Consider the following 25,414-nt stretch of genomic DNA (forward strand, 5'->3'; position numbering starts at 1 on the left):
TTATGACTGTGTATGATAGACTGTGTTGGTCCTCTGACAATTGCTGCATGTGCAGAGTGCAGACCATCCATCCTCCGGAGATCGGGAAGCTCTCCTCGCCTGCAGTGCACACATTGTCCAGTAGGGGTCTTGTGTCTCGTAGTATTGCTCTCCCTCATGTCGGACTCCTGTAGCTGAGCGGAGCGGTAAGGCCGCTGTACTCAGGACTTTGCTGTATCATTGATCAGGTGGGACATGGAAGACCCGGGACTCCGCACACCCGCCCCACTCTCTCCATTATCTGCCTAACACTCGGAGAGAGCGATGAGAAGAGGAGCTGGGCTCTGTGCTCCATACATTGTCTGATGCTGGATTTGGGGGGTCCCCCGGCTGTCCTGGACCGGAGAAGTGGCCGGTATGTGATCAGGAGAGGGGTTACAGTAGGTGACTTCAGGGATCGGTGCTGGGCTTGCTGAGCCCACCATGAGCCCGGACAGCTGTGTGCTGCTGGACTTTGAAGGAGAGAACTTTGCTCTATCCGGCTCCTGCTTCAACCACAGTGCCAACCACTCCACCGAGGACTTCTTCTACCCCGGGGTCACCTATGCCATCGTCCCCATCTATGGACTCATCATCCTCATTGGCCTCATCGGCAATGTCACTCTCATCAAGATCTTCTGTACTGTCAAATCCATGAGGAATGTCCCCAACCTGTTCATCTCCAGCCTGGCCCTGGGGGACCTGCTCCTGCTGGTCACCTGTGCCCCTGTGGATGCCAGCAGGTACCTGGCCGATGACTGGCTCTTTGGTAGGGTGGGCTGCAAGCTGATCCCCTTCATACAACTGACATCAGTGGGGGTCTCTGTGTTCACCCTGACTGCACTGTCTGCTGACAGGTAGGTGCCAGGACACCATGGCCACTTCTACAGCATACACATCACATCATGTGCAAAATCTATCTATCTATCTATCTATCTATCTATCTATCTATCTATCTATCTATCTATCTATCTATCTATCTATCGATCTATCTATCTATCTATCTATCTATCTATCTATCTATCTATCTATCTATCTATCTATCTATCTATCTATCTATCTATCTATCTATCTATCTATCTATCTATCCATCTTTCCCCATGCAGCAACTGAGCAAATGCCAATTTCACTGTCACTTTTACATCATGCTGAAGTTCTTTCTTTCTTTCTTTCTTTTTTTCTTTTCATCTATGTGTCCATGCTGCTGCTGATAAAATATGAATTTCAGCGTGACTTTTTCATGTTGTAGAAGTTGGGCAATAGCATTCTATCTATCTATCTCTTATCTATACAGGTACCCATGCAGCAGCTAAACAAATGTCATATTCAATGTGATTTTTGCATAATGCAAGAGTTGGGTAATATCTATCTATCTATCTATCTATCTATCTATCTATCTATCTATCTATCTATCTGTCTGTCTGTCTGTCTGTCTGTCTGTCTGTCTGTCTGTCTGTCTGTCTGTCTGTCTGTCTGTCTATCTATCTATCTATCTATCTATCTATCTATCTATCTATCTATCATCTTTCTTTCTTTCTTTCTTTCTTTCTTTCTTTCTTTCTTTCTTTCTTTCTTTCTTTCTTTCTTTCTTTCTTTCTTTCTTTCTTTCTATTTATTTATCCATATCTATCTATCTATCTATCTATCTATCTATCTATCTATCTATCTATCTATCTATCTATCTATCTATCTATCTATCTATCTATCATCTATCTGTCTGTCTGTCTATCTATCTAACTATCTATCTATCTATTATCTATCTATTATCTATCTATTTATCTCTCTGTACAGTATATTATCTTTCTAGATAGCCAGTAATCTATCTATCTATCTATCTATCTATCTATCTATCTATCTATCTATCTATCTATCTATCTATCTATCTATCTATCTATCTATCTATCTATCTATCTATCTTATGAGATGTACATACTGTAGTGTTTAATTAATTACAGTCCATTTTAATTCATACATTTTCTCACTAATAACAATGATATTTAAATAAAATTGATAAGTAAATAAATTACTAAATTACTTTATTTCCAGCTAATGGCATAGTATTTATTTATTTATTTATTTATATATTAACAGTAAACATTTTACACATAGAGTACAGAATGAAGTGTTGTAAAGTTCTTCCTCCTGGTAATAAAGCAGATGTTGCCTAATGCATACTGATATGGATATTATAGCGTTGGGATTAGGACATATGGTAATTATAGATGGCCTTTGTGCTATTTAGTATTGAATATTAATGGTGATTTACGAAGAAGACGTAATCTAGTGATTTCTAGTGAGCGCTTTGATTGCTGCATATGTTAAATAGTTTTATGATTGCCCGGTATTAACATGTCACTTTTTATAATGCTGAAGATCTGCTTGGATTGGGGTTATTACACAGTTGCTCCTAAATGACTCTAAATGGGTTTTGATATTTACAGAACTACACGTTTCATGGTCATGTATCATTTTTAATATATTACAGCAGTTACTGTAATTATAGTGAAACATTGGAGAGTAATGAGAATGTTTAAAATGTCAAAAATGTTTTTAGACAGACTTTTGGAAAGTGTTTTACAGAACTACAGATTTTTTTTTGGCATGTGGCTAGTTATTTGTATTGTTATGCATAACTATTTGCTGAGCATACTAAAAGCATCTAGATATGTCTTTTGCCTTTAGGTTGTAATGTTCACTTAATATATAGCATGATTAAATTATGTATACACAGCTTTACATTGGTTGCCTTAAAAATCATCCTTAGAATCTCTCTCTCTCTCTCTCCATATATATATATATATATATATGTGATGCCTTTCTATGTTATAGAGTGAAAGCAAGTTGCTTGTGAGCCAAATGTAGCTTGTAGCTCCTTTTGATATTGCTTACCATGATTTCTCAGCAGGTGCTCAGTATCTGTCTGTCTGCTTAATGCCTAATAATTTGGCTAAAATATATGCCATTAGTATTAGGAAATAACAGGGTTAGACATATTTACTAAGGCACCAAAAATTCTAAAGGCATTCAGTCATAGTTACCACTTAGAATAAATCCCTTATTGACCTGGCTACAAAAAACTGTAATCAGGTTTTATATGTATGCATACAGTGTATATATATATATATATATATATATATATATATATATATATATATATATATATATTTCATGTGATTGAAGACTTTTTATTTATACTGTGTATATAATAAACCAATGACAGTAGTGATTAAAATCTGTTCCTCATCACTGGGACCATTATATTTTGCTTAATCTTCATACCCATTTGAAATGTATTTATGAATGGCAGTGATGTCATATACACCGGTCTATTTACATACATAACTATATAATCCTCCCAGTAGGAGTCCATCATGTAATATACAGTTGTGCTGCAGATCTCTGCACAGCAGGAACTAATTATTCAGGCAGGCTAATGCTCTTTATGGTTCCAAGATTCCTGGTATAGAACGATTTCTTCCAGCAGAGTACCAGTCAAGATATGGTGTTGAGAAATGTAAGAAGTCACTTTCTTTGTTCTTGGTCACAGAGGAAGGTGAAGAGATCACCTGCAGCCAATTCTATCCACCCTCAGCAGTTTCTTGTGATTATATGAAGAGAGATGGGCTTTATTCCAGTTCAGTAAGATGATGTACGAGCTGTATAACATTTAGTGAGAACCTGAGGGATTAGACAAGAGAAATGTTTAGCTTAGGTGCTCATTTTTACATTTGACAGCCAACATAAAACACCCAATTGCACCCTATATTAAATATTAGCCTGTGCAGTAGACTACAGCAGTGATGAAGTACGCTAAACATGGTAGAAATTTGTTTTCCAATGAGAATCCTACCAGTGAAGATAATCAAGAAGAGAAGACAAATTCTGCTGATGTTTTCAAGACACTGTCACTGTAAAGTTTATACAGTTGTTGATACTTCAGATAATGTAGAATTAAATGCTTCAAGTTTCTTGCGTGGCTGCATTCTAACAAACGAGGGGAAACATTCCCCAGTACATTATATAGAGCAGCCTTTCTCAATGTCTATATGCCAGAGGAACCATTGAAATATTTTTCAAGTCTCAGGAAACCCTTGCTAAAATTAAGTTATCGGGAGTCAGTGGAAAAATGCCCCTACATTAGTGGCTAGTGAGAAAAATGTCCCTTAACAGACAGCTAAAAAGAACAATGGTGTCACGATGATGGTTCTGCCAAGTGGTGGCATTGGCCCTGGAACTATGCAGGCACCATCAGATGGAAGGTCTACCAGCCACAGCTTAAGAAACCCCTGGCAACCTCTGGAGGAACCCTAGTTTATACTTCACAACTTTTTGAGATGGGAACTAGGGACACTTAATAACAAAAGTATATAGGCATAGGACACACCCCCGTAAAGGAGAATTATACAAAAAAAATTATTGGTTAAACCCACAAGTGATTTTTTTTTTTTTACTAATATTCCTTTATTCCTTTACACTGGCTTGTGAACTTTTACAAATGCAGCAATTAAGAAACTGTATGAAAGGTTTAGCACTGGGAAGCACTTTTTGAAAGATAAAAAGTGCATTTTATATACAACTATATGATCAGACCAAAATTAAGGACAAATGAGTAGGAAAGAGGGACTTTGTTCCAAATCAGGGACAGTCCCTCCAAATCAGGGACAGTTGGGAGTTTTGCTGGTTGAGAATGGCTGATATAGAGCAAATGTGTTTATAAACACAATTTGTGCTCCCTAAAGGGGTCGTAAAGGCTGAAGGTTTTTTTTTTTTTTATCTTAATGCATTCTATTTATGTAAATGCATTCTATGCATTAAGATAAAAAGCCTTCTGTGTGCACACCCTCTAATACTCACCTGAGGTCCCTCTAGCTCCAGCAATGTCATAGGAATGTCTCAGCTGTCCAGGCCCTCCATTCTCATTGGCTAAGACAGCAGTGCGGCGCCATTGGCACCTGCTGCTGTCGTTTAAAGTCAGTTAGCCAATAGAAAGGGGGGGGGGGACCAGGCTGCATCTCTGAGTCTGAATAGACACAGGGAGCTGTGACTCCCCTCGGGTGCCCCCATAGTGAGCTGCTTGCTGTGGGGCACCCAACAGGAGAGAGAGGCCAGGAGAGACGAAGAAGGACCTGAGAAGAGGAGGATCCAGGCTGCTCTGTGTAAATCCACTGCAACACAACAGAATAGGTAAGTATAACATGTTTGGTATTTTCAATTAAAAAAAAAAAAAACAAGACTTTACAATCACTTTAATGCCTCCGGCTTCAGATACAGGGTGTCGCTTCCCACAAACTTTTGAATCAGGGAATGCTCACTGTAGAGACAGGTGTTCTCATGTACCTAAGCACACATCCTTCCTACAAGGGGACTGGTTATCCCATTATCACTTACACCAGCCCATAAAGTGTAAGGCATGCACAAACCTTTTTAGTCTTGAATGGACTAAAAATTGTGGACACTTCCACCATCTCCCCGCCAGACAGGCTGTGATCTTAAGGATTGTATAAGCACCCTCACAAGCTGGAACTCTGCAATAGGAAGGGAATATATGCAATGAAAGTTCCAGCTGGAACAACTCCATTGCTTTTTGCAACTTTGCAGCGCCTTCTCAGGAGACTCTGTGGTGCCCTTTGTTCTTGCCTTTCTTAACTCCAATGGAATCTCCTGAAGAAGCTGCATAGCGAAACTTACTTGGATATACATGCATCTAAGAACCCTATTGCTTCAGGTACAGGAGGTTGACCATAATTCTGGTCCCTAGATATAGACCCTGTGTATTGTTGGACCACACATGGGTTCTTTTGGTATAGGAGTATATAGTCGTACTGCAGTGTTTTCATCATCACATTACTAATAATTTCGTATGTATTTACATTATCTAAGATTTTACGTTTTTGTGAGATTAATCAGTGGTTGCCAATAAAGTCCTACTATTTTTGGGGGTTATTGTCTCTTCTTCCCCCTTTCTTTTTGTTCAGTCCCGGATGGAAGTACATACTTCAGGGTGGCTTCAGGGAGACAATGCAAGGCAGCAGGGCCACCCTAGAGCAGGATACAGTTGTATTCAAAATTATTCAACCCCCACTGAAATTGATTGTTTTGGCCAGTTTGACATTGATTTTGATCATTCAGTCATCCTGCTTACAATTAAATCAAAGAGGCACGTGTAGGTCAGACAAATATAACATAACATTTATAATGAAATAACCACAAATGTATTTTCTGTGCTCACATCATTATTAGTTTTATTCAACCCCAAGTGACATTCAATCTTAGTACTTAGTACAACATCCTTTTACAGTTATAAAAGATTTTAAACGTGAAGCATAGCTTGACACAAGTGTCTTGCAGCGATCTATGGGTATCTTCGCCCATTCGTCATAGGCAAAAGCCTCCAGTTCAGTCACATTCTTAGGCTTGTGCACTGCAACTGCTTTCTTTAAGTCCCACCAGAGGTTCTCAATCAGATTTAAGTCTGGTGACTGTGATGGCCACTCCAAAATGTTCCAGCCTTTAATCTGCAACCATGCTCTAGTGGACTTGGAGGTATGCTTGGGATCATTGTCCTTTTGAAAGGTCCAACGTCTCCCAAGCCTCAGATTTGTGACGGACTGCATCACATTGTCATCCAATATCTCCTGGTACTGAAGAGAATTCATGGTACCTTGCACACGCTGAAGCTTCCCTGTATCTGCAGAAGCAAAACAGCCCCAAAGCATGATTGACCCCCCGCCATGCTTCACAGTAGGCAAGGTGTTCTTTACTTCATAGGCCTTGTTCTTCCTCCTCCAATCATATCGTTGATTCATGGGCCCAAACAGTTCTAATTTTGTTTCATCAGTCCACAGAACACTATCCCAAAACTTCTGTGGTTTGTCCACATGACTTTTGGCATACTGCAGTCGACTCTTCTTACTCTTTGGAGACAGCAAGGGGGTGCGCCTGGGAGTTCTGGCATGGAGGCCTTCATTACGCAGTTAGCGCTGTATTGTCTGAGCAGAAACTTCAGTACCCACATCTGACAAATCTTTTCTCAGTTCCACAGCAGTCACACGGGGATTTTTCTCCACTCTACGCTTCAGGTAGCGCACAGCAGTCGAAGTCAGCATCTTCTTTCTGCCACAACCAGGTAGCGTTTCAACAGTGCCCTTTGCTTTGAATTTGCGAATGATGCTTCCTATGGTGTCTCTTGGTATGTTTAACATCTTTGCAATCTTCTTATAGCCATTGCCCTTCCTGTGAAGAGTAATCACCTCTTCTCTTGTCTTCCTGGACCATTCTCTTGACTTCACCATGTTTGTAACCACACCAGTAAATGTCTAGAAGGAGCTGAGTATCACAGTCATTTTAAAGCTGCCTAATTGGTGCTTATTATGCTTTATTGCTGCTCCCTGACATCCACAGGTGTTTTCAATACCTGATTGAAAACACTTCAATGAACCTCTGTTCTTCAGAGTGGTAGTCTTTAAGGGGTTGAATAATTGTGTCAACGAAGAATTCACAAAAGAAACATTTACTACTGTATTACAAAACCAATTGATGTCATTTTAGTTGCATATGGTTCTTTAAGATGTCCTTGTAGGATTTCATTCTGAATACAATTACAAATGTACACTAAATTCCCTAAAACCCTTTACAGAATTGGGGGGTTGAATAATTTTGAATACAACTGTATATCAGGGGCACATACTTTGTTTGAAGATTGTGCTGTGGACAAAGCTGACAGCATCAATAGCAGGGCAGGGGGTATATAACTGCATATTAGATTTATTAACAAGGATTTAATAACATTTTAAACATTTAACAGAAATTGTTAACAAAAGCTGCTAACCTAACCAGTCATAAATATACCTGGGATAAGGAAATGCTCCTATTGATTTATTGGGAAGCCATTCTATTTACCAGAATCCCTACTATTGCAACATTTATGAAAAAAAAAAAAAAAAACCACCACAGGTCTACATATTGGCTTCGTCTTTTATAAGAAGAGTGTGTAGAGCAAGTTTCTACAAAGCATTTCAAAAGCTTTTAGCTAACTTTAGGCGGCTTTGTTAAAGCCTTTTAGCAGCCTTTTTTAAGTGGCAGTCAGCACTTCCATTAAAAATGTTTTTAACATCCTCCTACTGGAACTGGAGATTGCTTTAAAGGCTGCAACAAATGATTGTTATGTGCATTGTTCTATAACATACAGAACCCTGTATGTTCAATGTCTTAGTTATGAACACATGACTGGAAAGTGGTTGAAGGCAGTGGTACTTGCCGTTTAGTGTTAGTCATACTCCAAAGACTTTTCCACTTTTTGTTGCTCAAAGAAAAAAAAAAATCCTTTTTAAAGTTCCTAGTAATGGCATACCTGTACATAAATGTGGCGGTATTATGAGCCTGTGTGATCATCTATGCTGCAGTGCAACCTAAAGCTGAACTCCAGGATAGGCAGATAATATCTAAATACAAGAGACCCGTTTATTCCTATTTGAATCTTGGTGTATTTCTTGGTGTGAAATTTCGCTTCTCTGCAGAGATCCTGTTATAAAGAACGCTCACTGCTGCTCTTGCTCCTTATGCAAGGTGACTGGTCTTGTATCCACCCCCTCTTGTAGTTCTCTGCAGGTAGATTATGTAAATGTAGCTTAATGGGTTCCACCCACAGCTCTGTGATGTAGGACCTTATGGGGAAGCATTATAATGCAATGTGGGGGGGGGGGGGTAAGGGTCCTTGAGACTGCTCACCAGCAACTGTGGGGTCTTGCTGGATCCCAAGAGGAGTTTACTAAAGTTTTGAAAGGCTGAGAGTGCCACATCACCTTGCATATTCCTTTAAAAGATTTTTATTTTGCAACAGCCAATGCGTTTTGGGGGCTTAGTACCCCCTCTTTTTCTTCCAGAGAGTGGAATGGAAGAAGCAGCTTTTTCTAATCCAGGCACCTACATTATGAAACGCCTGATGAAGGGGGAGTTCTGAGCTCCCAAAACGCACTGGCTGTTGCAAAATAAAAATATTTTAACCACTTAAGGACCGGAAGGTTTTACCCCCTTAATAACCACTGTGTTATTTTAACTGACAATTGCGCAGTCGTGCGATGCTGTACGCAAATAAAATTGATTTCCTTTTCTTCCCCACAAATAGAGGATTCTTTTGGTGGTATTTGAACACCTCTGCGATTTTTATTTTTTGCGCTATAAACAAAAAAAGCGACAATTCTGAAAAAACCTATAAAACCTTCCTAATAAAAAATAAAAAAATCAAATTTTTTTATAAATTTTAAGTGGGACTGCGACATTGTGTCGGACAGATTGGACACCTAGCTGACACTTTTGACACTTTTAAGGGGACCAGTGACATTACTACAGTAATCAGTGCTAAAAATTTGTACTGTTACTGTACTAATGACACTAGCAGGGAAGGGGTTAACACCAGGGGCAATCTAAGGGTTATTTGTGTGCCTAGGGGAGGCTTTCTAACTGTGTGGGGGATGTACTCACTGGATGAACAGAGACCTGTGTTCCTAACTAGGAGGAACACAGGATCCCTGTGTTTATTACTGACAGAACAGCGGTCTGCCTTGTTTACATTGGCACACCGCCGTTCTGTCTCCATGGGGAGTGATCACGGGTGCCCAGGGGACATTGCATCTGCCTAGCCCACTGATTGGCCCCCCTCTATCCAATCGGCACGTGTGCGCACCTCTGGCAGCGCACAAGCGCCCCCACTAGCTGCTACACGAAGCAACGTACAGGTAGGTTGTTTTGCGTAACAGAGCCGACCTGCCGCAGTAAAACTAGGGCAGCTTGTCGGCAAATGGTTAAAGGACTATACAAGCTGGTGCGGTGCCCCCATTCTTTAAAAACTTTAGTACAACTCTGTATTAGGGTTTGGGGAATGGTTTGACCCGAGCATTAGTTCATTAGTTCAAACATTAGCTGATCGCCGTTCAACGAACACCGGAATTGTCAGGGAGTTCGACCATTTGTTCAGCCCACGGAACGACCACAGTGCACTGCACCGTCGCACAGTTAATCGGAAGCCCTGATTGGCTGAAGCAATGAAAGCTTTGCCCGATCAGGGCAGATAGCACTGTCAGCGCCATTATTGGACGCTGTCATGAGAACTCTATCCAATCATGGCTCATTGCTCCTGGTCCCACCCCACACTATAAAAGTATTCTTTCAATAATAGCGGCTATTTGCAGTGTGATATTGGTGTGGAGAGAAATAGAATAGGGCTCTGTTCAGTGGCGCTAGTGAGTTAGTGTGCTATAGTGTGCTATTGTGCTTCTATTGTCAGTGTAGAATATCATTTTAGTGTGAATCTAATGATAGTTCTGTGTGAGTGTAGCATGACCATTCATTTTTACTTTAGCGTCAGTTTAGTGTGATACTAGTGATAGTTCAGTGTGAGTGTAGTGTGACCATTTATTTTTCCTTTAGTGTCAGTTTATTTTGGCAGGGCAGGTTTACTGTAGTATATTTCAGTGTGTTAGTGCATGTTTAAGTGCCAGTTCACATTCTTGCGGCTGCGGCGATCGCATGTAATATCGGAGCGCACCTCTCCTTCATTACATGCGATTGGCTGTGCGGTGCGAATTCAGTCATACACTTTGTATGGCTAAATTCGCACTGCACCCGCAGCAAAGACGCACAGGACCCTTTTTTTCAGCTGCATCAGGATCGGATCGCACAGTGGTTCACACTTGTGCGATCCGATCCTGTGCGAACTGTAAAGATCGCACTGCGATATGCGATCAAACTGGGGGTGTCATTAACATTTCATTGACACCCCCAGCGTATCACATATGGCAGTGTGAACTGCCAGGGGTGCGTTTGCGATGCGGGAACAGGCTGCGAATTCGCAGCCTTCCCGCATCGCATAAGTGTGACCCGGACCTAACGCAGTATATATTTCAGTGCGTTACTGCGTGTTTAATGCAGTATATTTCAGTGCATTACTGCACGTTTAATGCAGTATATTTCAGTGTGCTACTACACATTTAATTCAGTATATTTCAGTGCGTTAGTGCACGTTTAATGCAGTACAAATCAGTGCATTACTGAAGGTATAATGCAATATATTTCAGTGCGTTACTGCACGTTTAATGCCGTACATTTCAGTGTGTTACTACACGTTTAATGCAATACATTTCAGTGCGTTAGTGCACGTTTAATGCAGTACAAATCAGTGCGTTACTGAAGGTTTAATGCAATATATTTCAGTGCAGTATTGCACGTTTAACGCAGTAAACTTTAGAGAGTTACTGCATGTTTAATGCAGTATATTTCAGTGTAGTATCTTTCAGTGCGTTACTACACATTTAACACACTATAGTTCAGTGCGTTAGTGCACTTTTCTTGAAGTATATTGCAGTGCGTCAGTGCCGTTTTACTGCAGTATATTGTAGTGTGTCAGTGTGGTGTGTCTGTGTAGTAATTACTCAGGTTAAAGTGCACCAAACACCACTTTCCATTGATTCAAGTGCATTCACCTACACATTTCCACATCTTTATTACATTTTGTTAATACGCGGCCCCCCATTATGTCTTGGAGGCCAAAAAGGAGAGGCAGATGTTCCCATGGCACTGTGAGGGGGCCAGCAACATATGTGTCCACAGGCTATAGTAGACATGGTCAGTCCTCATGCAGAGCATCATTTCTTCTTTTTAGTGATGTTGCCCATGCAATCCAGCCACAGCATGCCGAGTAGGTAGTGGACTGGCTTACTAAACCATCCTCATCCTCCTTGACCTCTGTCACCCAAGCAGAGACTAGTGCGCAGTCCACTGCAGCTGCCAGATTGGCTTATTCTGCCTTCTTGTCCACAGCTATTCCTACCATAGCCCCAGCATCAGGCATGAAGGAGTCAGCTGAGTTACTTGAACACAGCGTCAGCTACCTACTCCTTGATGATGCACAGTCATTACCTGATTCATCAAGAGTATCTATAGGGTTACAGTGTGAAGGTACCACGACACCCAAAGTACAATTTTTCTGCACCTGTTTCTTCTTTGCAAAGTCTGCGAAAGAGACACCAGAATTTATGCAATAATCGCTTATCTTGTTCCGAGTGCACTCAATTGTGGCCTCATCATACAGACTGGCTCCCCAAGCTGTTGTTTACAAAATTAAGAAAGCTTGCAGGAAAATGTCATTTTTTTGGCTTTATAAATGTCATTATTTCTGCAGCAGGTTCTATACACGGTACAGATGTGCCACTTTACAGGCAGACTAACGGGACCCCCCAGGCACTATATTTAAAGGAATTTTCATGTTTATTGTTATTTCTTATTTTGATAGTTTCACTTTAAGCATCAGTAAATCACCGCTCATTCAAAAAAAATAATGTTTTTTATAAACTTTTTTTTTTATTGATACATGTCCCTCACCACGACCATTTGCTCAGCCCACAGAACGACCACAGTGCATTGCACTGTCGCACAGTTAATCGGAAGCCCTGATTGGCTGAAGCAATGAAAGCTTTGCCCGATCAGGGCAGATAGCACTGTCAGCGCCATGATTGGACGCTGTCATGTGAACTCTATCCAATCATGGCTCATTGCTCCTGGTCCCACCCCACACTATAAAAGTATTCTTTTAATAATAGTGGCTATTTGCAGTGTGATATTGGTGTGGAGAGAAATGTCACACTGCAGACTGGCTCCCCAAGCTGTTGTTTACAAAATTAAGAAAGCTTTGGCTTTATAAATGTCATTATTTCTGCAGCAGGTTCTATACATGGTACAGATGTGCCACTTTACAGGCAGACTAACGGGACCCCCCAGGCACTATATTTAAAGGAATTTTCATGTTTATTGTTATTTCTTATTTTGATAGTTTCACTTTAAGCATCAGTAAATCACTGCTCATTTAAAAAAAAAATGTTTTTTATAAACATTTTTTTTTTATTGGTACATGTCCCTCAGGGCAGTACCAGGACCCCCATACCCATTGTATGCCCAGTTACTTGCATATAAGCCTTCAAAATGGGCACTTTTGATTTTTCCACTTTGGGTCTCAAAGACTTTATTGGGGTTAGTTATTTGGTTCCGAACTTTTGTGATGTTCAAAAGTCCTGCCTCAAACCTGAACAGGGGGTCATTTGGCCGGTCCCTACTCTGTATACAGAAGAAGAGACTTTCATTTAATTGGAAGTGGAAGATTGCTCCACTTTCACCTGAAAATGACTATATTGAATAGCCCTCTCTCTGCAATTTTTCAAAGATGTCTCCATCCCCTGCTGTAGTTTTCTGAAGGCAGTTTTTAGTGCACAGAGCTCTCTGCACAACCTCTGTACAGCACAGTGATGATGTCTACTTTTACAAGGTAATATCTGCGTTTGTATGCCATTTGGTGCACACAAAGACAAATTATATCCTTTGTGTCTATTGAGGAATATACAGTCAGGTCCATAAATATTGGGACATCAACACAATTCTAATCTTTTTGGCTCTATACACCACCACAATGCATATGAAATTAAACAAACAAGATGTGCTTTAACTGCAGACTTTCAGGTTTAAGTTGAGGGTATTTACATCCAAATCAGGTGAAAGGTGTAGGAATTACAACAGTTTGTATATGTGCCTCCCAATTTTTAAGGGACCAAAAGTAATGGGACAATTGGCTGCTCAGCTGTTCCATGGCCAGGTGTGTGTTATTCCCTCATTATTACATTTACAAGGAGCAGATAAAAGGTCCGGAGTTCATTTCAAGTGTGCTATTTGCATTTGGAATTTGTTGCTGTCAACTCTCAATATGAGATCCAAAGAGCTGTCACTATCAGTGAAGCAAACCATCATTAGGCTGAAAAAACAAAACAAACCCATCAGAGATAGCAAAAACATTAGGTGTGGCCAAATCAACAGTTTGGAACATCATTCAAAAGAAAGAACACACCGGTGAGCTCAGCAACACCAAAGACCTGGAAGACCACAGAAAACAACTGTGGTGGATGACTGAAGAATTCTTTCCCTGGTGAAGAAAACACCCTTCACACCAGTTGACCAGATCAAGGACACTCTCTAGGAGGTAGGTGTATGTGTGTCAAAGTCAACAATCAAGAGAAGACTTCACCAGAGTGAATACAGAGGGTTCACCACAAGATGTAAACCATTGGTGAGTCTCAAAAACAGGAAGGCCAGATTAGAGTTTGCCAAGCAACATCTAAAAAAGCCTTCACAGTTCTGGAACAACATCCTATGGACAAATGAGACCAAGATCAACTTGTACCAGAGTGATGGGAAGAGAAGAGTATGGAGAAGGAAAGGAACTGCTCATGATCCAAAGCATACCACCTCATCAGTGAAGCATGGTGGTGGTAGTGTCATGGTGTGGGCATATATGGCTGCCAATGGAACTGATTCTCTTGTATTTATTGATGATGTGACTGCTGACAAAAGCAGCAGGATGAATTCTTAAGTGTTTTGGGCAATATTATCTGCTCTTATTCAGCCAAATGCTTCAGAACTCATTGGACGACGCTTCACAGTGCAGATGGACAATAACCCGAAGCATACTGCGAAAGCAACCAAATAGTTTTTTAAGGGAAAGAAGTGGAATGTTATGCAATGGCCAAGTCAATCACCTGACCTGAATCCGATTGAGCATGCATTTCACTTGCTGAAGATGAAAATGAAAGGGAAAATGCCCCAAGAACAAGCAGGAACTGAAGACAGTTTCAGTAGAGGCCTGGCAGAGCATCCCCAGGGATGAAACCCAGCGTCTAAAAAACAATAAGGTGTGACCACCCTCCTCCTGCGCTTGGTATCCAGGCCCCTCGACCACACTCCTCCCGGGAATCACAACTGGCTTCTTAGATGGCTTAGGTCTTGCTGCCCATAACGGACTGGGGTAGTCCACCGGTACTGAAAGCAAAGAAACAAAAAAGGGCGCACCGACCTAGCGCATTATCCTCAATAGAAGGCTTTATTAAAGTAACATTAAAAAATGGCTACTCACAGACGTAGATAAAATAAATCATATCAAGCTCAATTGCTCAAACGTCCGGGTGTAGTCCATACAATCGTTCATAACTGATGAGTTGACGGCTGACGCGTTTCGAGGCCCAGCCTCTTCCTCAGAGCCACTGTGTCATGGCTTTCTCCTTGGTTTATGTAGTGATGTACTGATCCAGTCCCTACCCCTAAGTGGGAGTGTCTCTTCCCCCGGGGGAGTGGCTAGAGTACTACAGCTCTTCCTCTCATGACCTCACTTATTAGTGGTATATAGTGACATAAATCAATCATGCTGATACAAAACAATGCTAAACATATATGCTAAAAATGTATATGTATACATATAGTTAAAATCATGTGCATGAAACCCAGCGTCTAGTGATGTCTATGCATTCCCGACTTCAGGCTGTAATTGACTGCAAAGGATTTGCAACCAAGTATTAAAAAATGAAAGTTTGATTTATGATTGTTAATCTGACCCATTACTTTTGGTCCCTTAAAAAGTGGGAGGCACATATACAAACTGTTGTAATTCCTACACCATTCACCTGATTTGAATGTAAATACCCTCAAATTAAAACTGAAAGTCTGCAGTTGAAGCACATCTTGTTTGTTTCATTTCAAATCCAATGTGGTGGTGTATAGAGCCAAAAAGATTAGAATTGAATCAATGTCCCAATATTTATGGACCTGACTGTATAAATTAACATATTTGTGTCTATTGTTCAGCTTTAAAGAGACGACTTTCTACAATGTATACGGATAGACCCAGAGCATGATCCCTCCATAGTTGCCCTTCCCCACTCATCCAACATAGGCTGGTAAGAGGAAGCACAAGTAGTGAGGAGTTAAAAACACCCATTTATTCTTCCACACCAATGATACTGTAAACAATGTACAATGATATATTAGTACTGTATTGTAGATGTTGCTTGTAATAGATCTGTTTAGCTGATTTAGCAAACTGAAGAGAGAGGAAAATGAGACCAAATGGAGTTAAAGCCAAAGGAAAACAGTTTTCAACTATCATGTAATAGGGGACAATATACAAGTATATTGTGTGTCATGGGCAGTAACATGGCATTTTGCTCATTTGTATTTTGAAGGTTTTATTGAATGACCCGGTATCAAATTACCTCTACCAGAGTGCTGCAACATGTGGACTACAAAGTATAGAAATGTTAATTGGAGATCAATCATCTTCATTCCTAATGCAAGTTCAATGACATATTGACATTTATCTGAAAGCAATGAAATGAGGTCACGCGGCACCATTCAGTTATGTGTCATGGAGTAAAGACTTCTCAGTTCACTTTAGGAATAAATTATCAAAGCACTGATTGTTTTTTTGTTTGCAATGGGAGTGGGGAAAAAGTTTTTCTTGCCAAAAAGATTGATGCTTGTAGAATGCCTTCTTTTTGAGGTGAATTGATTCTAATGAAGAATGATTGGTCCCAAAATAAGGGTTGAGTTTATTTACAAAGGGATATACATAGATTCTTATTGCAAATAGGGATAATAATACGCTATAATTACAAATTGGGAAATGGAAACATGGATAAGGTGACATGGAGATGGAGAAGGCCTCTTCACTAGGCCAAACATGGATTCATTCTGTCTCCAGATCTTTCACACCTGGGCTCTGTATCCAGTCTTGGGACACACCCTCAGGAGGGTATCAGTGAATTGCATCCTTGATCCACCATTAAATAAGTCTTGCACCAGAGGTCTTGAATGGTAATTCCTATCCTAGGATCAGAGTTTAATTTTTGAACAGCTGATTACACAGGATGGACATATTTGTTCCACCCCCAGCAAGCATTCTACAACACTGAACATATGTCGGTGGTAAATACCTCCAGGGTCCTACTGCTCAATGAGCTGCTGATCTCAGGCATTTATGCAGTCCTTTCCTTGGTGATGGGTTTTACAATTATTATTTACCTTAATAAAAACCTATTGCAATTTGCTCTTTCAGGAGGCATATTTAAGTTAGCTCCGTGAATATAACTTTTTATTAAGTCTTAACAGTGCTGAAAGGTTCCATTATGCTCCTCACATCACCCTATATAATGCCAAGTACTACAATAAGGGCACTTATTTAAATGTTATATTATGGTACTGCCATTGCCACAATTCTAAAATGGAGGGAGGAGAGGCTTTGCTACTGTGAATCTCAGCCAATTATATATGATTCTGTATTATCTCAGAAGATCATGTAACAATGGATTCAGCTTAAATTTACGGTCTGAACTAATGTATAAAATACTTGTTGCATTTAGGCACTAGTCATGAACAAATATAACAATGAAACCTTCAGGATATTAAAATAATATAGAATGTATCTAACATGCACAAAATAAGGGAGCACTCTGTCCGCTCTGCCTAACAGATAATGCATCCCTGTTTTGACATTAGTACTTACAGTCAATAATGCATGTTCAGAGGCATAAGTTCCAACAGTATGCTGCTAATTAACTTTGCATTACTGATTGCAACCTTAACAGTGAAAGGTTACAGCAAGGTGGTGTGTGGGTATAATTAATTGACTGTGGTTTCTGAACTCTCAGTGGGTGTTAAACCTCAGTGCGGTGGGGTAGTAGTCTACAATGTTGTTGAGAAATCAGTGTACAGTACTTGGAATCTTTTCTGTAGGCATCCTGCGTGTGGTGGAAAGTCATAATTAGGTCTCTAGGTGAACTGAGGAAGTGGAGATAACATGCTCTTCACTGAGATGAAAGGGAATAACATTTAGAGGAATTACCAAGATGAAGAGAGCAGAAAAAAGAGAACAAAGAATTAAATGTAGATGGATGGATTTATGGTGAATGTTATTATATTCATACTCACTGCTCTCACTTAAACAGTCCATGTGACAGAATAAGGAATATATTTAGAAAGGTGCTTCAGGTGTATGCAAGGGCATAATTACAATTTAACCATAGTATGCCTGGTGCTTGTGATGTGGCCCATCAGCACAGGGGCCTGGTGCTGCCTGACTGCATAATTGTGTGTTCAGGCAATGTCCCTACTTGGCAAATACATTTAGATAAAATACACCATTTAGGCACCTCTCTCAAATCACTATAAAATGAATTAGCATGCTGGCGTGTTGTTCATTGTTTCAGAATAGTGCAAGCAACGCTAGACTTATTGAACCCCTATGCCCAACTGTCTTTTGTCTTCCTACTTTAATTGGTTGGCTAGCCTTGGTATCACACAAAGACAATCAGACATCATAGCCATACAAGGCACATCAGGACTAAAATGTTGAGAAAGACAGCTTGACCATTCTGTGTTGTATTTAACAAGCATTCATGCTTAGAAGGTTTTAAAGTGAAGTACCACTCGGTACAGCTCTCAGCCCTTTCCATCTGCAGCTTATTTCAGCCTGCCAAAGACTTTTGGCAAGGCAAGCCTAACAGATAAGAAAGGTAGAATGCCACTCCTCTGGATCATTCAGCTGAGTGTAATTTGAGCTTTAGCTATTTAGGTTTACAACACAAGCTGTTCATAGACTAGCAAAAATGTGATTAGAGAGCTCAAAGTGTTGGCTAAAGGCAACAAAGATTCATATGGTCCAATTAAGAATTGCATTCCTGTAATAATTATTTAGTTCCAGACTGAACAATGTTGAGAAACTAACTTAATTCATAAAACGTAGGGATAGTTAAAATTGTTTTAAAATTGTACACATTTTTAAAGAAAATGTTAACATAATTACATATAGTTACATAGTTGGTAAGATTGAAAAAAGACACTAGTCCATCCAATTCTACCTGTGTAATAAATAAATGACACAAAAAACTATAGAATATCTCTTATGAAATAACTACCTCGCTATCTAGGCAAAGCTTCTCCATTAATTGTATTTATGGCTTCATAGCTGCTGAAATATCTTTTCCGCTGTACATGATGCTTCAAATCCCCCTGCTGGGATTGACCAAATGTGGCCAAATAAAAGGGCATTGCTGGAATGTGACCAAAGAGTGTGACCTTTATTGAAGGAGCTTAGTGAAGTAATGTTCAGGCACAGCCACTATTTGGTTTTGCCTGAATGTCATCCAAAGCCATTCATCAGCGACACATCGTGATCTGGAATTTGTCAATATGACCAGCAATAGATTAAAGCCAGAGCACTATTACCTGCAGAAAGGGTCAATGCTTCTGCCCTTATCCATGTAGTTATATTAAATCCCAACTCTAACCCAAGCCTTTGTCTACTCTTTCATGGAGTGAGGAAAGGATAGAACCTTTGTCATATTTCGGCTGCAGGTTTGTGTTCCCATTGAGGATATTTCCCTTCACTTGTGGTCACAACACAAAATGATGGGAAGTATCTCCAGTGGGAGACACAGATTGCAACAAAGCACCTTTTGTCAGTAAAATGGGGTAAGTTAGAAGATCTGTCAGGTTGCTTTTACTGTTTGTCTTCATGTTCCAGTGAAAATCACTTTACTTATTTCTTGTTCTTTTATCATGTGCTGTGACAAGGAAAGAAAGTGAGGGAAAATCTCCCCAACAGTGTACAAAATATTAAGGAAGAATAGGGGCCTAGGCAGGGAAATAGCTTTGGCCAAACTTTCCCTTTGATTACCAATAATAAGGCTTCCAATAGGCACAGAGCAGCTACTTTATTTATATATTTGTGTCTGGCATGGCCCCGTCACCTCAACTGCCTAAACATACATCCTCCCTTGTGAAGCGCACAATTTTGACCACTAGTTATATCCTCCTGTTTCACTTTAAGAGAATGAAGGATCTAGCTGGGCCCCCTGGGCATCCATGGGCCCAAGGGTTTTGCGTATGTGGTCGTATGGATCAGTCATCTCTACAACAAGGTTACAGACACCAGTAACAGCTTTACAGAAGCATTTACACTTCCCAGGTCTATCCACGCTGGATTCAGGCTTCTTTCATACTAGTGCGATATCAGATGTGACACAAAATCCTATGACAATGGAAATCACATTGTCTTCAATGGTGCCTGTTAACATGAATGCAACTCAGCACAATTCGATTTTGTAAAAGGTTCCTGTACTACAACCCCAATTCCAAAAAAGTTGGAATGCTGGTAATATCCAGATAAATACTGATACAATGATTGGCAAATCTCATAAACCCATATTTTCTTCACAAAAGAAAATAGAATACATATCAAGTATTTAAACTAAGGAACTGTGCCATTAAAAAAAAAAAATATTTGATGGCAGCAACATGTCTCGAAAAAGTTGGGACATGGCAGCAAAAAGATGGAAAAGTACAACCCCAACTCCAAAAAAGTTTGGACAGGGCCATGGTTACCAGGGTTACCATGCTGAAGCATTCCCCTTCTTCTTTTAACAACACTCTGTAAACATTTGGGAACTGAGGAGACCGGTTGCTGGAGGCAGCAACTGATGGCATCAACACGTCTCAAAAAAGTTGGGACAGAGCAACAGAAAGCTGGCAAAGTAAGTGGTACTAAGTCAAGGAAGAGCTTAAAGGACATTTTGCATATAATTTGGTTAATTGGCAACAGGTCAGTAACATGAATGTGTAAAAAATACACATTTAAAAAAATAACATCGGAAGCTAAGTAGGGCAGAGGTTCACTAGTCTGTAAAAATCTGCATCCAAAAATTGTCAAATCATTTCATAATATTGTTTCTCAAAGTAAAATTGCAAAGACTAAACATATCATCTACAGTATATATTCTAAAAAGATTCAGAGAATCTGAATAAATCTCTGTGTGCAAGGGACAAGGCAGAAATGCAACATTGGATGCCCACGATCTTGGGCCCTCAGATGGCACTGCAAGGAAAATAAGCATGATTCTGTGCTGAACATCACTGTATGAGCTCAGAAATACTTCCAAAAATCTGTGAAAACAGTTTGCCGTGTCACCCAAAAATATAAGCTAAAGCTCTATCATGCAAAGAAAAAGCCAAATCTGAACATGATCCAGAAATGCCACCCTCTTCTCTGGGCCAAAGCTAATTTAAAATGGTCTGTGCAAAGTGGAAAACTGTTCTATGGTCAGACTAATCAAAATTTGGCATTCTTTTTGTCAACCATGGGCGACGTGTTCTCTGGACTAAAGAGGAGAGGGACCTTCTGGCTTGTTATCAGTGCTCAGTTCAAAAGCCTGTATCTCTGATGGTATGGGGGTACATTAGTGCATATGGAATTGACACCTTGCATATCTGAAAAGGCACCATCAATGCTGGAAGAGATATCCAGGTTTTAGAGCAGCATATGCTGAGGCAAGAATGGGACAACAATGGTTCCTCTAGAGCCGTCTTTATCTTAGAGGCTGTGTTCAGTTTCATGAGGTTAAAAAAAAGGCCAAAAAGGCACTAAAAAGGATTGTTTTTTTGTATCCAGCTATAAGTGAATGATATTACGATTATTCATTTATTGCTATTTTTCCATAAAATATACATTCTCCTGCAATCTTCCTTAAATTGTAGTTTCAGAAAAGGCAATAGATCCGATTGCAGCAATGTTCACCATCAGCAAGCTCTTGAGTAGGTTAATGAAGCAGGAATAGAGGTACAGACTTTAGTCTGGGAGGATGGTAGAATAATCCATTTACCAGTAAATTAAACCTGCAATTTGGGTAAATGGTCTAATGAATAGAGCCCTTGTTAATAGCTCTAATGGCCTTTGTGGCGTAACTTTATGTGAGCAGCGTTTTCTCAGTGATAATTATTACACCTAATCAGAATGTGTTTATATTATATGTACAGTATATGTATTAAGTATGACAAGAATTCATATGCTGCATATTTGTGAGACTGGAATATCATTATTATTAAAATATATTATTTCCTAATATTTTTTTTATATTATATTTACAAGACTAATGTAAAGCAAATGCCTTTGTTCCCTATAGCAATCAATGTTTGGCAGATGCTCTATACTAAAATAACTGCTAGAATATGATTGATTGTCAAAGGCTTTATCTCAGCCTTACTTTGTTTTTTTCTCCTTTCTGTATGTACAAAAGATTTTAAAAAATGCACAATAGTTTAAAAAACAGAAGATTGTGTACAACTCTAATACAAGTCTGTAAAACTGCAGTGGCTTAGCCTGAAACACATGGGCCCCATTGCAGGAAATATCAAAGACCTCAAACTCTAATCTCCTACCCATTGCTGAAAGCCTAAAGCCCAACTCCTTGTCTACTTTAACCACTTCAATACCCAACACTTTTACCCCCTTCCTGGCCAGGTCAATTTTCAGCTTTGAGAACTGTCATTTTTTGAATGGCAATTGCGCGGTCATGCAACACTGTACTTTTATGAACATTTTTTCCTTTTTTTTTTTTTACACACAAAGAGCTTTCTTTCAGGTGGTATTTATTCACTGCTAAGTTTTTTATTTTTTGCTGAATAAACATAAAAAGACAGACATTTTTGAAAAAAAAAAAATGTTTTTTTTTTCTTTGTTTCTGTTATAACATTTTGCAAATAATCAATCTTTCATTATTAATTTAGAACAAAATGTATACTGCTACATTTGTTTGTAAAAATAACCCAAATCATTGTATATACAGTACTTTAGTCTGTAGGAAAGTTATAGAGTTGTCAAACTATGGTATATACGTAGATATCTGAAAGTTGATCAATCTTGATGTAATGACGGTCTATCTCATTTTTTGAAGCCTGAAAATGCCAGGACAGTACAAATATCCACCAAAATACTTTTTTGGAAAGGAGGCAGTCCACGGTATTTAGTAAAAGGCTTTGTGGGTTTTTTGAAGTTGTAATTTTTTGTCTGGTGTGACGGTGATCAGGGACACTGACTGTTGATAGTATTAAAAAAAAAATGTTTTTTTTCGATTTTTCATAACATTTAGTTCCTTTTTTTTTTACATACCATACCATAGTAACACTGTACTACTCTGGGGAGCGGATCAGGATTTTTCTGAACCTTTTTACACACTATGATTGCTTATAACTGTGAAGTTTACAGTTATAGGCAGCCATTTTTTGGCCACAGCTAATTACATGGTACAGATGGGCTTCAATTGGCCCTGTCTGTACCATGTGATCACTGTGACCAATCAGAGCTCATCATAATAGTACACAATGAAAGGCATGACTCAAAGCCTTTCATTGTGTACAATTGTCATGCGATATTCGTGATTGGCGTGAAAGGGGGGAGATTTTGTCATAGAGGTGGCCAGTAGCAGAATAGAGAAGTAAAGGGTTAAAGTGGCGAAGATTTCTATGCGTAAAAATGTTATGCTTGTAGGGATAGCTGATTGAAGACAAGGACACTGTGAAACTGATGAGGTTGTGATCAAAGAGAAGAAAGGGGGTGTTAATGAGGTTGCCAGGAGTGCAGAGATGGGAGAATACAAGGTCAAGGGTGTTTCCATCAGAGTGAATGGAAGTGTGCGTCCATTGTGATAAGTCAAAAAATGAGGTTATGTCACCAAGAATAATAGTGGGTATTTCAGAGTTGAAATAAATAAATAAAGCTAAATGGCCATCCCATTACATCCTGTACCTTAAACTCTAACCCTCCTCTCCACCTAGCTCCCCATATCCCATATCATACTATCCACGTTCCAACTCCACTTTATCTCAGAGGTTAAATAGAATGAAAAACATAGCACACAAAAACATTGATTAGTAGGTTGAAGATGTTTCCTCCTTACAGCATAGAGAATGTAATTGGTAAAAAAAAAGTTTTCTTTTTGTTTATACTCTGTAAAACTGAAGTGCCAATTATTTGTTGGCCAGAAGGGGAAAATTCAATTTTGAACTGTGAGAAGTGAACAGAAAGTGAAAGGAGTTTTAAAAGAGAATAAAAGGAAGTTAATGGGAAAGGAAATACAAGAAAGAGACAAGAAACACATGAGAAGATGAAGGACATGAAGAAGTCCATGTCATGTAGTTTTCAGTTTTGGTGCAAAATGTAATAGTGAAATGTTGAAAATGAATATAGGTTAAAATAAAAATGATTTATACAGTACTATCAAGCTGCACATAGCACTAGCCCAGCCCAACCCAAATCTGTCCTCAAGTCCCATCATTAGTCTATGCTTTGTGAATATTGTGCAGGTAGTTGATAAGATGCTGGTTGGATGCTGGTTTTCCAGCATGCCCGCTCGAGTTTTGACAGAAGCCAGTTTTAAGACTGGTTTCTATAGAATTAGACAGCTGTATGCACAGGCCAAAAGTCAGCCTGTATCCTGCCGAACCGACCGTCTTCGACCGATTTTCAGCCCGTGAATACCCAGCCCGTGAGTACCCAGATTAATATAGCACAAACATTCTGTCTGCTGTGGGACAAATAGAATTTGTAGTGTAAATGCATAAGAAATCTAGTGTATTTAAAGTACGTTTAACGATAAAACTGTTTTTATATGAATTGGAAATGTTAGATCAGTCTTTTTGTTCCTCCAGAGTTTTCTAGTGTTCCTAAGGCAACAAAGAATTTCTGACTATCAGATACTAACCCCTAGCACTAATTTTGTTTAGCTATCTGTAGGTATGGGGGGCTCTTCCTATTGACCACAAATTTAATTAGTGTTCTTCCCATTGATCATTACACTATCATGAGCTGTAGAAATAATAATTATTAGAAGTTCCCTGAAACCTTTAAGGTATTTCAAGGGTTCCTCCGTGTTAAAAAGGTGGCAAAAGGCTGGTTTAGAAAATCTGTAATTTCTGCGTCTTGTTGAGTAGATTTTGCTTCATTTTCTATACCACAGATGGGGCTTCCTTGTTCTTGTTTTAACAGGGTCACGTAATCCTGCTATGCAATTTTTGAAGCCAATCTAAAAGTACATGGGATTCATTAGTATATAGAAAATAGAACCCAAGTGTACCTTGCTTTTTATTTGTATTTTAAGTAATCTTTACTGCCAGAAATAAGGATTTCATTCATGCAGTAAATTGTCAGCATTTTAGGTTGTTTTTATATACTGTGCAGAAAATTGCAGCTTATTTCCAAGTGACTTATGTTTTGGACATTTCCGGAATTTGCTTCCCATGAGCACCTCAATTGTGTTAATTTATATAGTACAGGTGCAGCACAGCATGTGGGTGAACAGACACCAACTTTGCAAAGACTGCCAAGAGTACCAATGAAAATTATAAAATTGTACTGGATATCTAACCACCTTGGGACAAGATTTTATAATGTGAAACAGATTAAAAAATCAAACAGGACAGATTAAAACATCTGTTATCTGATGTTTCTTGTGGAAGACATGGGAACCTTAACCCATCTCATTGCTAGAGTCCCTGACATAAATACGCTTCCAGATGATTAAACCTGATTTATCACAGAAAAAAACGACTACTTTTCGTGGCTCACTAGGTACCACTTCTTACCGGTCATGCCATATCTCATCAGATGCCACTTCTTACAGGTGATGTCATTTCTTATTAACTACACCTACACAGGGGACATGTGAGCTATGAGCAGCTTCAATATGTTACTCAAGATGTT

At 39.4% G+C, this 25,414-nt stretch overlaps 1 protein-coding gene across 1 annotated transcript in view; it reads left to right on the forward strand.

The window, feature by feature from the left end:
• Positions 1 to 201: 201 nt before the first annotated feature.
• Positions 202 to 25,414, forward strand: part of GRPR (gastrin releasing peptide receptor) — a 227,777-nt gene continuing 202,564 nt past the window's right edge. The window contains exon 1 of the mRNA XM_082247122.1: positions 202 to 875. Within this exon, the coding sequence (XP_082103248.1) occupies positions 463 to 875 (413 nt within the window). The 5' untranslated portion in view covers positions 202 to 462. The remainder of the gene's footprint in view (positions 876 to 25,414) is intronic.

The sequence above is a fragment of the Pelophylax lessonae genome, assembly GCF_965119305.1.
Source record: "Pelophylax lessonae genome assembly, chromosome: 2".
NCBI classification, from domain to species: Eukaryota; Metazoa; Chordata; class Amphibia; order Anura; family Ranidae; genus Pelophylax; species Pelophylax lessonae.